General features: G+C 41.0%; 1 protein-coding gene across 5 annotated transcripts in view; it reads right to left on the bottom strand.

Moving 5' to 3' along the window:
• The window catches only part of LOC148879636 (cyclic nucleotide-gated ion channel 1-like), a 47327-nt gene that overhangs the window by 12621 nt on the left and 21490 nt on the right, over nucleotides 1-13216 (bottom strand). For all 5 annotated transcript variants that reach the window (XM_088961233.1, XM_088961235.1, XM_088961232.1 and 2 more), the window contains one exon: nucleotides 453-1032. In XM_088961233.1, coding sequence (XP_088817359.1) covers nucleotides 453-1032 — 580 coding nt within the window. The remainder of the gene's footprint in view (nucleotides 1-452; nucleotides 1033-13216) is intronic.

Below are 13216 nucleotides of genomic sequence, written 5' to 3' on the forward strand. Positions count from 1 at the left end.
AAAGTTTCTTCAAGATCCATTCCAAAGAATTTGAAAATCAGGTTGTACAAAGCACAAGGAATATTTTCATCAGGATAGATCAAAGGTGGGAGGTGTCCTCCCTGTGACACATAGTTTAAGTATATGAGACTGAGGAAACAACACTCCGTTTCAACTTAAGAGATCTAGCAGGCATCAAAAGTTTTATTTGATATGCCCTACTGGACATACAAAGAAATATTCTTTTCTTCTTTTTGGATGCTGCCCAGCAGTAACAGATCTCCAGGTCAAGAGATGTTAAATGGTTTTCTCCCTTTAGCTGTGATGGGCAGGCTACCCATCCTGACATGAGCACTCCAATGAAAAGAAAAAATAGAATTAGATTGAGTATATTTGTTACTGAACAAAAGCATTCAATACTAGAAATATTTTATTATAGTGAAAAAAAATGATGGCTGAAAATAATTATCAACCTGTGGTAGTGGAAGAACTGCTAGGATGTCAATTAGGAAATAAGATGACAAATATCGTTTTGCTATAGCCAAAGGATCTTTAACCAAAACACCTCTTCCAAATACTCGAGAAGAAGGAGCAATAAAACCAGTATTAAATTGGAAGATAATATGAAGAAAATAAAAGATATCTGTGAATGAACGCAACACACTAGCTGTGATCTCCAATTTCTTATCCAAATCAAGGCACTTCTTCTCATCTTTATGATAGATGACTGGGATATAGAAGAATAATGGATCCAGAGAGATTGCAACTACACATGAGAGTACAAATATTTTGTTCCACCTTTGAAGGAATGGCTCTTGTGGGTCAAGAACTTTCCTTCTAGATCCTGAATCTTTTGTCTGTGTACCAGTAACAGAACTGAAGTTCAATGATTTACTTATACTTCTAATCCCTTGAGAACCTCGTTCAAAACTATTTTGGATCCTTTCTGAAACTGGTCTTATTGCTGTGCTTATCTTTCCTGGATGAAATTCATCTCTTGAGGAAAATTGCCACTTGGAACTTAAAGATCTCTCCGATTTCCAATCCTGAAACCTGAACCACAAAACAGAGAATAACCAAATAGTCAAAGTCCAACATGGGCAAAGCATCTAGTCTGTTACTTGATGTGTTCAAATACCAATATTACTAAATGAAAATATCTGAAAACAGGTGGTGTGCAAGAAAATAGAGAATTTTGATCCTTCCTACAACTCAGCCAGATATGAACCAAACCAATGACCCTAAACATGAGTCAATGCACCATTTGGAGCAAGAAAAGAATATGAAAAAGAGTTGAAAAATGGTTTTATGACTGATGCTTAGAATTACCCACATGTATTGTTTATGAGAAGATGACAACAGAACAGTGTTTTAAAAGCACAAGGGGCATTTTGCGCCCAAGGTGCAAGGCACAAAGTGAGTTGCATGCCTTTTTGAAGCAAGGTGCAAAAAATGCCAAAAAATTCAAAAAAAAAATGCAAAATATACAAATATTAAACATAATATAATTAAAAATATAAACTAAATTTTTAAAAAACCTATTATCTCAAATTAAAATACATAAACATAAGATGTAAAACATATTCAAAATGAAAATGTAAAAAAAACTCAAACATAACATATAAAACATATTCAAGCATGTGAAACATTCAATCTCTTTACTTTTTTTCCCATTTGCATTACTTCAAATAGCTAATGTGATGTTAAACATTTTGTATTCCTGATTCTACAAGCTGCCTTTGTATCAAGCCCCTTGAGTCAATCCAAAACAAGTCTATGTTAGGGTCTTAAATTCTTATTTTGTACGTAAAAGATTATTTTATTATTAGTAGAAGATCAAGACTATAATCAGTCTTGAATCCTAATAGGTTTTAGGTTTACAAAACAAAAGAAAAGTGAGAGAAAGGAGAGAGAATAGAAGAGAAACAGGAGAACACAAGTGGTTGAAAGGAGGGACAGATTCTAACAGATCTGCTGCCGCCACTCTCTTAATATTTATAGGTTATGTTTAGTACATAATGGAAAGGACACAACTGCCCTTAGTACTTACATAATAAATAAAGTAAATAAAAGCTGAAATAAATAACAACTGAATTAACAAACTGACTCAAACTAACACTACTATAACTGAAACAAATAACTACACTGCTGTCCTACGAACATAGTGGGGCCCACATCAGTGTTCTCTACACTCCCCCTCAAGTTGAGAGTAGATATCTATCATTCCCAACTTGGATAGGTCTGTCTCTAACTTCTTCCTTGGTACAGCCTTGGTGAGGATATCCGCGAGCTGCATATTAGATGTGATGTACGGAAGACACACTTCTTGTGATGTGACCCTTTCTCGCACAAAATGTCGATCAACTTCGATATGTTTAGTTCTGTCATGCTGCACTGGGTTGTGGGCTATATTAATAGTTGCCTGATTATCACAATACAGCATTAAAGGCTTTTCATAGTCAATACCCAACTCTTCGAGTAGTGACCTCAACCATTAGATTTCAGCCACTCCATTAGCCATTGACCTGTATTCCGCTTCAGCACTGGAGCGGGAAACAACACTCTGCTTCTTACTCTTTCAAGAGACAAGGTTACCTCCCACAAGGGCACAATATCCAGAGGTAGGACCTTCTGTCATCAACACTCCCAGCCCAATCGGCATCTGTATAGACTTCCACCCTCATGTGATTATTGTTCTTGAGCAATATACCTCTACCTGGGCATCTCTTCAAGTATGCTAATATTCTCTCTGCCACAAGAAGATGAGAAGTTCTAGGGGAGTGCATGTACTGGCTAACAACACTAACTGCATAGCTGATATCTGGCCGAGTGAGGCAGAGATAATAGGAGCTTTCCAACCAACCGTTGGAACATAACTTTGTCTTCAAGAGGCTCCCCACCCTCTGCACTAATCTTGTGATTTTGTTCGATGAGTGTATTAGCCGGCTTAACACCCAACTTTCTAGTTCCCGCCAACAGATCTAGAACATATTTTCTCTGAGAGATAAAAATCCCCTGCTTGGATCTAGCAACCTCAATACCCAAAAAGTACCGTAGTGCACCAAGATCTTTCACCTCAAACTCTTGATGAAGGAGCTGTTTGAGGGACTCAATCTCATGACTGTCATTTCCTGTCACCACAATATCATCAACATATACTGCTAGTAGTGTCAGAGAGGACTCCACCCTCTTGATGAATAGTTTATGATCTGACTGGGCCTGTACATAACCAAACTTTCCAAGGGCTAATCTGAACCTATCAAACCAGGCTCTAGGTGACTGCTTCAAACCATACAATGCCTTGTTCAGTCGGAAAACCTTCTTACCTGTCTCTGTATCATAGAATCCAGGAGGCAACTGCATGTAAACCTCTTCCTGTAAGTCTCCGTTCAGAAAGGCATTTTTAACATCCATCTGAAATAGGGGCCAAGAATGATTTGCTGCAAGGGATAACAGAACTCAGATGGTGGTCATCTTCGCTATTGGGGCAAAGGTCTCCAAGTAGTCTATACCATAAGTCTGAGTGAACCCCTTTGCAACCAATCGGGCTTTGTACCTTTCAATAGAGCCATCAGCATTATGCTTCACAGTGAACACCCATCTGCATCACATTTGTTTCTTTCCTTTTGGTGGGTCAACCAGTGCCCAAGTATTATTCTTCAACAGGGCATCCATTTCGACTTGCATTGCATCTTTCCATTCCGGAACTGATAAAGCTTCTTGCACTGTTCTTGGAATAGGGACATCGGCAATGAAAGTGAGATAGGACCGGTAAGATGGAGACAGACGATCATAGGATAAGAACTGTGAGATGCTGTGAGCTGTAGAAGTGGTGCAATGTCGTTTCCCTTTGCGAATGGCAATAGGGAGATCAAGGTCATCCACAAGAGGGGAAGTGGCAACAGTGAGAGGTATCTCAGTAACTGAAGCTGGACGGGACTGCCAAAAACTTGGATCAACCTGCATGCATCGCCTGTGATAGACTCTCAACTCCGGCTCCCTCTGACCACCCTCACCACTACAGCCTTCATTATCCAGTGGAATAGGTAAAGGAACAGCCCACTCAAAACAGCCCCACTTCCACTCTCACTGCTCTCCCCCTGAGGAAAGAAACTCAAAACAACCCCACTCTCACTGCTCTCCCCCTGAGGAGAAACCCTAGGATAATAGGGTGTCTCCTCAAAGAAGGTGACATCCATGGAGACAAATCGTTTCCCTGAAACCGGATCATAGCAGCAATAACCCTTTTGAGTTTGTGCATAACCAAGGAAAATGCATTTGGAGGCCTTAGGTTCAAACTTGGAATGATGAGGCCCGAGAAGCTGAACGAAACAGGTACAACCAAAGGTTTTAAGGGGAACAATGAACAACTCCTCGTCTGGGTATAGAAGGGAAAAGGGGGTTCTCATATCAAGAACCCGAGAAGAAACTCGATTAATGAGATAAACTGCCGTGAGGATAGCATCACCCCAGAAGCGAATAGGTACATTGGAAGTAAGCATAATGCTTCTAGCCACCTCCAAGATATGCCTATTCTTCCTTTCAGCAACGCCGTTCTACTGTGGTGTATAAGGGCAAGTGCTCTGGTGAATAACTCCATGGCTAAGAAGGTAGAAGGTCAATGGCTGAGCAAAGTATTCCTTTGCATTATCAGATCTAAGGACTTTGATTTTGGTCCCAAACTGAGTGAGAACCATCTGATGGAAGTTTTGGGTTAGACCAGGAATCTCATCCCAAGAACACATAAGATAGACCTAAGAAAAACGGGTATGGTCATCAACAAACAGTAGAAAATATCTGTACCCACCCATAGAAGATATATGATATGGCCCCCAAACATCAGTATGCACAATATCAAAAGAGGAATTACTCATTTTATTACTTAAAGAATAAGAGGTTCTACAATGTTCGGCAAACTCACAACTCTCACACCTCAACTTTGATAACTCAACAGTCTCAAATAAAGCAGGAAACAGATTCTTCAAAGACTTAAAAGACAAATGACCTAATCAGTTATGCCAAAGCATAAACAAACTCACAGACTGGGAAACAAAAGACTTCTTATCCACTAACTCCTCCCGACGAGAACTTTCTCCAAGCAGATAGATCCCGTTCGTCTCACGGCCAGTCCCAATCACCTTCCTCGTCTTCAAATCCTGAAAAACACATCGGTCAAGGAAAAAGGTCATTGAACAGTTCATGTGTTTGGTAATACTACTAACTAAAAGCAGGTTAGTATCAATCTTAGCTTGATGTCTCCCTTGCCCGAAATGGGAACAAGAGAGCCATCAGCAATGGATACTCTATCTCGGCCAGAGGACAAGTGATAAGAAGTGAACAAAGATGGCAAGCTAGTCATATGGTCAGATGCACCTGAATCTATTACACAGTAGTGGTCAGTATTACCTAGAGCTGAAGGTGACTGAGATGGCTGAGCTGAACTCCCAACTTCCTTTTCCAACTGTATGAGGGCAGCCCGAACAACAGCTGAAGTCTCTAGGGATGTGCCTGATGAGGATGTTGAATCAGTGTTCACTGCCATATGAGCATTACCCTTCTTATTTCTTAGTTTTGTTGGGACCAAGTGAGGATGTAGTTTCCAACAAGTATCTTTTGTGTGCTTGGGTTTCTTGCAATGCTCACATACCAGATCCCATTTATCTTCCTTCTTCCGGTCCCTTTCTGAGTCACCCCCTGGCTTAGGTTTAATAGTTGTCAAGGCTGGGAAAGAGGGCTGAGGCTGCATCATGACTTTCCTCCTGGTCTCTTCACTATGCACCAGGGAGTATGCTTGAGAAAGGGTCACACTATCTCTTGTCAATATCTGTTGTCGCACAATGTCATATTCTGAATTCAAAGCAGTCAGCAACTCAAATACCCTATTCGTCTCGACTTGCTATCTGTGAGTCTGTGCATCTTTGGGACTCTTCCACTCAAGGGTATCTAGATGGTTAATCTCATGCCACAAGGATTTCAAGGTAGAGAAGTAGACAAAAACTGGCTTCTCTCCTTGTTTAAGGTTGTTCACCTCACACTTCAGTTCATAGGCTCTGGCAACATTGAGGGGTTGGGAATAGGTTTCTTTCACAACATCCCATATCTCTTTGGCTATCTTTGCCCACAAGTAATTTCGACTGATATGTGGCTGCATAGAATTACACAGCCATGCCATAACCAAATAGTTCTCTTGAACCCACTTGGTGTATGTTGGGTCCTCTTTGGAAGGTTCTTTCACATCTCCCAAGAGGTAACCCAGTTTTCCCCTTCCTCCAATAGCCATCATGGTTGATTGAGCCCACTCCAAATAATTTGACCCATTAAATCTCATAGTTGTAATCTGAAACCAACCCGGTTTCAGATACACTACCATAACTGTGGTTTCCAAAACTACTTTCTCCCTGACCCTTAAACTCCATCTTTGATCAAGATTCAGTGGCTACAAACTGTTAGAGCCACTATACCAAAAAACAGAGTCAAACAAGCAAGTCTGAAATCTGATCCAAAACCAACCCAAATCTGATCTGATCTGAAACCAACCCAAATCTGATCTGAAATCAATCGGCATGCACAGTACCAAGCAGCCTATCAATCTGAGATGCTATTTTCTAAAATCACTATTGTGGGGCCCACTGCTGTGAGAGCAAAATTAGGGTTTCAACTATAGGTCTAAAGTAAGTGCTCAGCTGCACTCTCCAAGCAGTCCGCACAAGTGGGACTTGTCATAGGGCAATATGAAACCCTAAAAACTAATCACCTCTAAAGAGGGGGGGGGGGTTCGGCCCAACAGTCAAACCCTAGAAACAAACTTAAACACAATTCGGCAAGCCAAACCCTAGAAACAAACTTGAACACAATTCTGCCCCTCTTTCTAGATAGGTCCAACTTATCTCGACTGATTGCAGTCTCTGAAACTCAATAAAAAAAACTTACTTATGTACTTCGGTTTACTGTCTTCTAGTGTTACCTGAACCCTAACCTTCGCTGCTTCTTCTTGATTACCAATTCTCTGCAAGCCGCGGCAAGTCTTCAACTGCTGCGAACCTCTCCGGGTAATCTCCAAGATTCAGCCACCGAAAACTTCTTCAAAGCTTCCAGCCCTAGCTAGTCCTCATGTGGTCGACTGGACTAGACACACATGAGAAGCCCTAGATAGGCTTTGATACCAAGTAGAAGATCAAGACTGTAATCGGTCTTGAATCCTAATAGGTTTTAGGTTTACAAAACAAAAGAAAAGTGAGAGAAAGGAGAAAGAATAGAAGAGAAACAGGAGAACACAAGTGGTTCAAAGGAGGGACAGATTCTAACAGATCTGCCGCCGCCACTCTCTTAATATTTATAGGTTATGTTTAGTACATAATTGAAAGGACACATCTGCCCTTAGTACTTACATAATAAATAAAGTAAATAAAAGCTGAAATAAATAACAACTGAATTAACAAACTGACTCAAACTGACACTACTATAACTGAAACAAAAAACTACACTATTGTCCTACGAACACAGTGGGGACCACTATAGTGGGGCCCACATCAGTGTTCTCTACATTATTTTAAGACCCTAACATAGACTTGTTTGGGTTTGCCTCAAGGGGCTTGGTTGGGGGTCCAGGGGTAAGCCCTTGGCCCATCCGCTAAGCTTAAAAAGGAGAAAAATTGCGCAAAATTGAAAAAGGTGCACTAGGCACATACCTTAAAATGCACCTTGCCTCTGCGTCTAGCTGCTACATATAAAAAATATCAATTCTGAATGGATCCCACTCTATTCCCTCTCCTCTTTATGTTGGTATTGGATATATTTAGTCATTAACTAAAAAGGACCGATGATTGAAGATCAAGGAGGTATCATTAGAGGTCTTTGGGGGGGGCAACAGATATTTACCACTTGCAATTTTCTGATGGTACTAATATTAAATTTGAGACTTTGAGTTAAGGGTTAAAGGTTAATTTGGTCAATTGCTTTGTTTCTTGGATTAACCTTTCTACCATAGAAAGGTAGGTATTACTAGGATACTAGAATGTTTTTAATTTTACGTGTTTCTAGCCCCCCCCCCCACCCCTTAATTACCCTGGCCTGCACTTAAGTTAAGCTAGAGCTCTATCGTTTTGGGATGTTGTCCCATAGTAAATGTGTATGGCATGAATACAATATAGGAAAATTCATGTATAATTTAGATCCAAAAACAAAGAATTAGGGCTGTTCACAAAATATTGTAAACCGGTCAAACTGACCAAACCAAACCGATTTGACCCGATATGGTCAGTTTCTAAAATGATTTGGTCGATCTCGATTTAGAACATGACAAAAACCAATTACACGGTTCGGATGCGGTTACCCTTTTTGTAATCCGACGTGAAACCGACCTAAACCGCTAGACATATATATGAGTTATGACTTTCATACTATTACGTGCTTTTGTCTTTTTATCTTTTCGTTTCACAATTGTTGTCCTAGTTTGTCTTTTCATCCATGTCTCTCCATTTAATTTGATAAAAAGTAAAAAGTTGACTGACAAACTTTTTGAGATGAGGAGACAACATAATTAATGAAGATGATAGGCCCCAATTAATGCCAGGAAGAGGAAAGGTCAACAATCATCTAAGGGGGGGAAATAATTAAACAATTAATCACATGAGGGCAATTATAGCTGGAGGGAATAAGGAGAGTCTTGGGGCATTTATAGCTATGCCAGTTATGAATAAGAAGAGTTTTTGGGCATTTATAACTAGGCCAGCTGGGCATTTATAAAGGGAGTCAGTTATGCTATCAGTAGAGTATAAGAAGGGGCTTTGGGGGATGGGGGTGGTATGTTTTTCTTTGAGTGAAGAATATTGTGAGTGTTTGGGAGAGCCGGCGGTCTCTCGAAGAATCGACCAACTGTTAATGTTTTCTGCTGAATGAATACTAGTTTCTTTTGTTGATATTCGAGTGTGTGAACTCTAGTGTGAATCTGAGAACTGTGTGTCAAATTTCCGGGTCATATCAGTGGTATCAAAACACGTCTTTCCTCGGCCATGGTGACAGCTAAGGAAGTGGCATCGCAAGTGGAGGGTTTCGAAGAACGCTTGACTTCTCTGCATTCTAAAGTGGATGGCTTATGTGATGAGATTCAGCGACTCGATCCAGAAAAGATAGCAGCAGGACTTTCGAAGATCTCATCCCTGGAAGGAAGTGTTCAAGACCTGGTAAGACGTTTTGATCTGTTACTTCAGCAACAGACCTTTTCAGCTCCTTTGTCTACAACTGACATTGCTCCTCCTGTAGCCGCATCAAGTCGTGCGGCTGACAAAGGGAAAAGTGCAGCTTTCCCGACGTCTTCTTCAATGTCAGTGTCGGAACATACTTCTGATCCACTTCCTCGGAAGTTGGAGTTGCCTATTTTTGATGGGGAAAATCCAGACGGCTAGCTTTTTCGCGCGGAGCGCTATTTTGAGATTAATGGCTTGCTTCCGGGGGAACGACTATGGGCAGCCATGGTCTGTTTAGAGGGTGATGCTTTGGCGTGGTATTATTGGGAGGATGGTCGGCGACCTTTTTGGAGTTGGGCAGAATTCAAGGAACTCCTCCTTGAACGTTTTCGATCGACTCAGGAGGGTAATTTACAGGAGCAGCTCTTCTCGTTACATCAGTCTTCTACTGTTAAGGAATATCGTCGCCAATTCGAGGTGCTCTCCGCTCCCTTACGTGACCTGCCAGAATCAGTCCTTGAAGCAGCCTTTGTTAATGGGTTGTGCCCAGATATCCAGGCCGAACTCCGACAGATGGAACCTGTTGGGCTGATCAGAAAAATAGTTGCAGCCCAGAAAATTGAGAAGAATCAGGCCTTATGGGCTTATCAATCAGGTTCATTTCCTCATGGGCCCACAACGTCCCTCTCTGGAACCCATTTTAACTCACGGGTTTCGCAAGTGACTACTCCTGCTGTCACCCAACCTGCACGTGCCGCAATCCCTCCTTCATCAGCCCCTATTATTAAGGCCCCACCTCCTGCTTTCAAAAAGATGACCGATAAAGAGATGCAGCAAAAACGTGCGAAAGGTCTATGCTTCCGTTGCGACAAGAAATACAGCCCAGGACACCGTTGTGCTCAGAAATCACTTCAGGTTTTATGGGTTGAAGATGATGTTGAGGAAATTACTTCTGATGCGTCTAATTTGGATTGCACTTCCGGGGACACTGAAATTGCTTCGGCTCCAGAATCAGCCGCACTTTGTGTTTCGTCTCTTGTTGGGTTGTGTGCGGCAAATTCCCTTAACGTACGTGGACGCATTTTGTCACATGAGGTGGTCATATTGGTAGACTCGGGTGCATCCCACAACTTTATCTCCAAAACTTTAGTGGAAGAATTGAAATTACCCCGCACCCCTACACACGAATTTGGAGTTCAGATGGGAAATGGTGAGGAGGTGAGAACTTCCGGAGTCTACCGTCAGGTTTGCCTCAACTTACCCGAATTGGATGTCATTGCTGATTTCTTTCCTTTAAAGTTGGGCTCTACGGATGTCATTCTTGGTTTTCCTTGGTTAGCATCCCTCAGGGACTCAGTGATGAATTGGGGAAACATGTCTATGAAGCTCAATTTGGGAGGTGTCCGGGTGAAATTACAGGGTGACCTTTCTCTCTGTTCTTCTCAGGTATCTTTGCATGCTATGATACGTAACTTACAACATGAGGGACATAACAGGGGTTTTCCACCTGGATATGATTTTGATGTTCATATCCACTATGGGGCTGATGCTTACATTTGTGGAGAAGAGACGGCATTGTTGGAAAGCCTTGAAGGAAAACAAGGAAAACCAAGGTTGAAGCCTCCTTTTCCAGCTAATGCAGGGCTATATGGATGTCCAACAACTGTTACAAATGTTGAAACTGTGGCTGTTTCCCCAACCATGTTAAGGTGTGGTTTTGAATGGTTTGCTAGTTTTGGCAGGAAGAACAATTCTGGGACAAAGCTATTCTGTGTCTCAGGCCACGTGAATAAGTCTTGTACAAATGAAGAGGAGATGAGTATTCCATTGAAGGAGCTGATAGAGAGGCACTGTGGAGGAGTTAGAGGTGGATGGGATAATTTGCTTGCAGTGATACCAGGGGGTTCTTATGTTCCACTAATTCCAAAGCACATATGTGATGATGTGTTGATGGATTTTGATGCACTCCAGGCTGTCCAAACGGGTTTAGGGACAGCTGCTGTAATTATGATGGACGAGTTAACTGATATTGTGGATGCAATTGCTAGGCTCTCTTTCTTCTACAAGCCTGAAAGTTGGGGGCAGTACACACCATGTAGGGGGGGACAGGATGGCTGTGGAGGATCATGGAGAGGGCTGAAGGTTGGAAACGCAAAGCTGGAGGAAATAGACATGCTTCAAGAGGTGACAAAGCAGACACACCATCTGTGCATTGGGCGATGCTGCTGCTTGGCCTGTGCAGGGACATATCAGTACGCGGTGTGCGTCCATCCACTATACCTAAAGCTACTGGTTTGGGAGTGCTTATTCATTGGCTGGGCCTGCCTGATTTTGAAGATTCTTGGGAGCCTTTTGACTTACTTCGAGACCAGTTTCCTCATTTTAACCTTGAGGACAAGGTTAGACTTTGGGCGGCGGGTAATGATAAGCCCCAATTAATACCAAGAAGAGGAAAGGTCAACAATCAGCTAAGGGGGGGAAATAATTGAACAATTAATCACATGAGGGCAATTATAGCTGGAGGGAATAAGGAGAGTCTTGGGGCATTTATAGCTATGTCAGTTATGAATAAGAAGAGTTTTTGGGCATTTATAACTAGGCCAGCTGGGCATTTATAGAGGGAGTCAATTATGCTATCAGTAGAGTATAAGAAGGGGCTTTGGGGGATGGGGGTGGTATGTTTTTCTTTGAGTGAAGAATATTGTGAGTGTTTGGGAGAGCCGGCGGTCTCTCGAAGAACCAACCAACTGTTAATGTTTTCTGCTGAATGAATACTAGTTTCTTTTGTTGATGTTCGAGTGTGTGAACTCTGCTATGAGTCTGAGAACTATGTGTCAAATTTTCGGGTCATATCAGAAGACTAACACTACAATTGGCGGATTACAATTGTAGGAGCATAGGTAGATGGGCAAATTGACATTTTATGTTATAAAAGCATAGATTTCGCTTCAGTTTAGTTAAAACCGAAGTAAAACAAAATGAAAAATGAGGTCGGCTTTCACTATTTGTTGGTCAGTTTCGATTGGTCTTAAACCCAACCTGATTATTTCGGTTTGGTTGACAAAATTAAATGCAACCGAACCAAACCGACCCGTGAATAGCCCTACAAAGAATAAGACCAAAAAAATCAATACGATAAAAGATCAGTAAAATATGAATTCTGTTTAATGCGTTCTCATCTAAGAAGTTCAAAGTGAAAATTTTGGCATATTAATATTAATATGCATATGTAAAAATATTAATATGTTTTAAATTTTTAAAATATGTAATTACAATTTCCCATATTTTAAAATCCATATTGTTTGTGTATCATATGTTGTTCCCAAATCATTCATGTATTTTTCTTTATTTTCAAAGTACACAATTTGGGATTTTTCTTAACAAAAAAAGGAGTATGCATATAATGTCCATATCATACACAAATTTTCTAACCATGCACTCCCTTTAAAAGATTTTCTTAAAAAAAAAAAAAAAACTGCACTCGAAGATGACAAGTTGCATCTCCTTAGATGGAAGGATCACCTTATCAATCAGCCTCCAACTTTCATGTCTACGTTCTTACTATATTTCAAACTCATGAAGAAAGTCAAGAGGATTGAAAAACAATAACAAATTTTCTTTGGGAGTATGATGATTCTATTAGGGTTGTGTTTGTAAGAAGAGGATGGTGAGTTGAAGTTGGGAAAAGTTAGGCAGAGGATTACCTCACTAATTGGTAAATGGTTATGGCATTTCCTTGACGAAGATCAAGTTCTTCGGCATTTCCTAAATGCAGGTCAAGATTAACTACAGCTTGCCCAATTATGACTTAAGCACTCGTAATTCAACAATGGATATGGCATTAAGCAGAATGGAATGGGAAAACAGGATTCATGTAGCTGACCTCATATGGTTGGAATTAAGCTTAGATGGTGGTGATGATGATTCAGGGCCTGCCCACAAAGCCACCCTCCACAGTTCTGGAAGTCTATTCTTGCAATCTTTACTCCATTTACTCATTATATTTAGTGGAGGGATCAATATCTTTCTCCTAGGATTTATAGCCTCTCTTC

The sequence above is a fragment of the Nelumbo lutea genome, chromosome 1 (genome assembly GCF_056320005.1).
Source record: "Nelumbo lutea isolate HS-2025 chromosome 1, American lotus-T2T, whole genome shotgun sequence".
Taxonomy (NCBI): Eukaryota; Viridiplantae; Streptophyta; class Magnoliopsida; order Proteales; family Nelumbonaceae; genus Nelumbo; species Nelumbo lutea.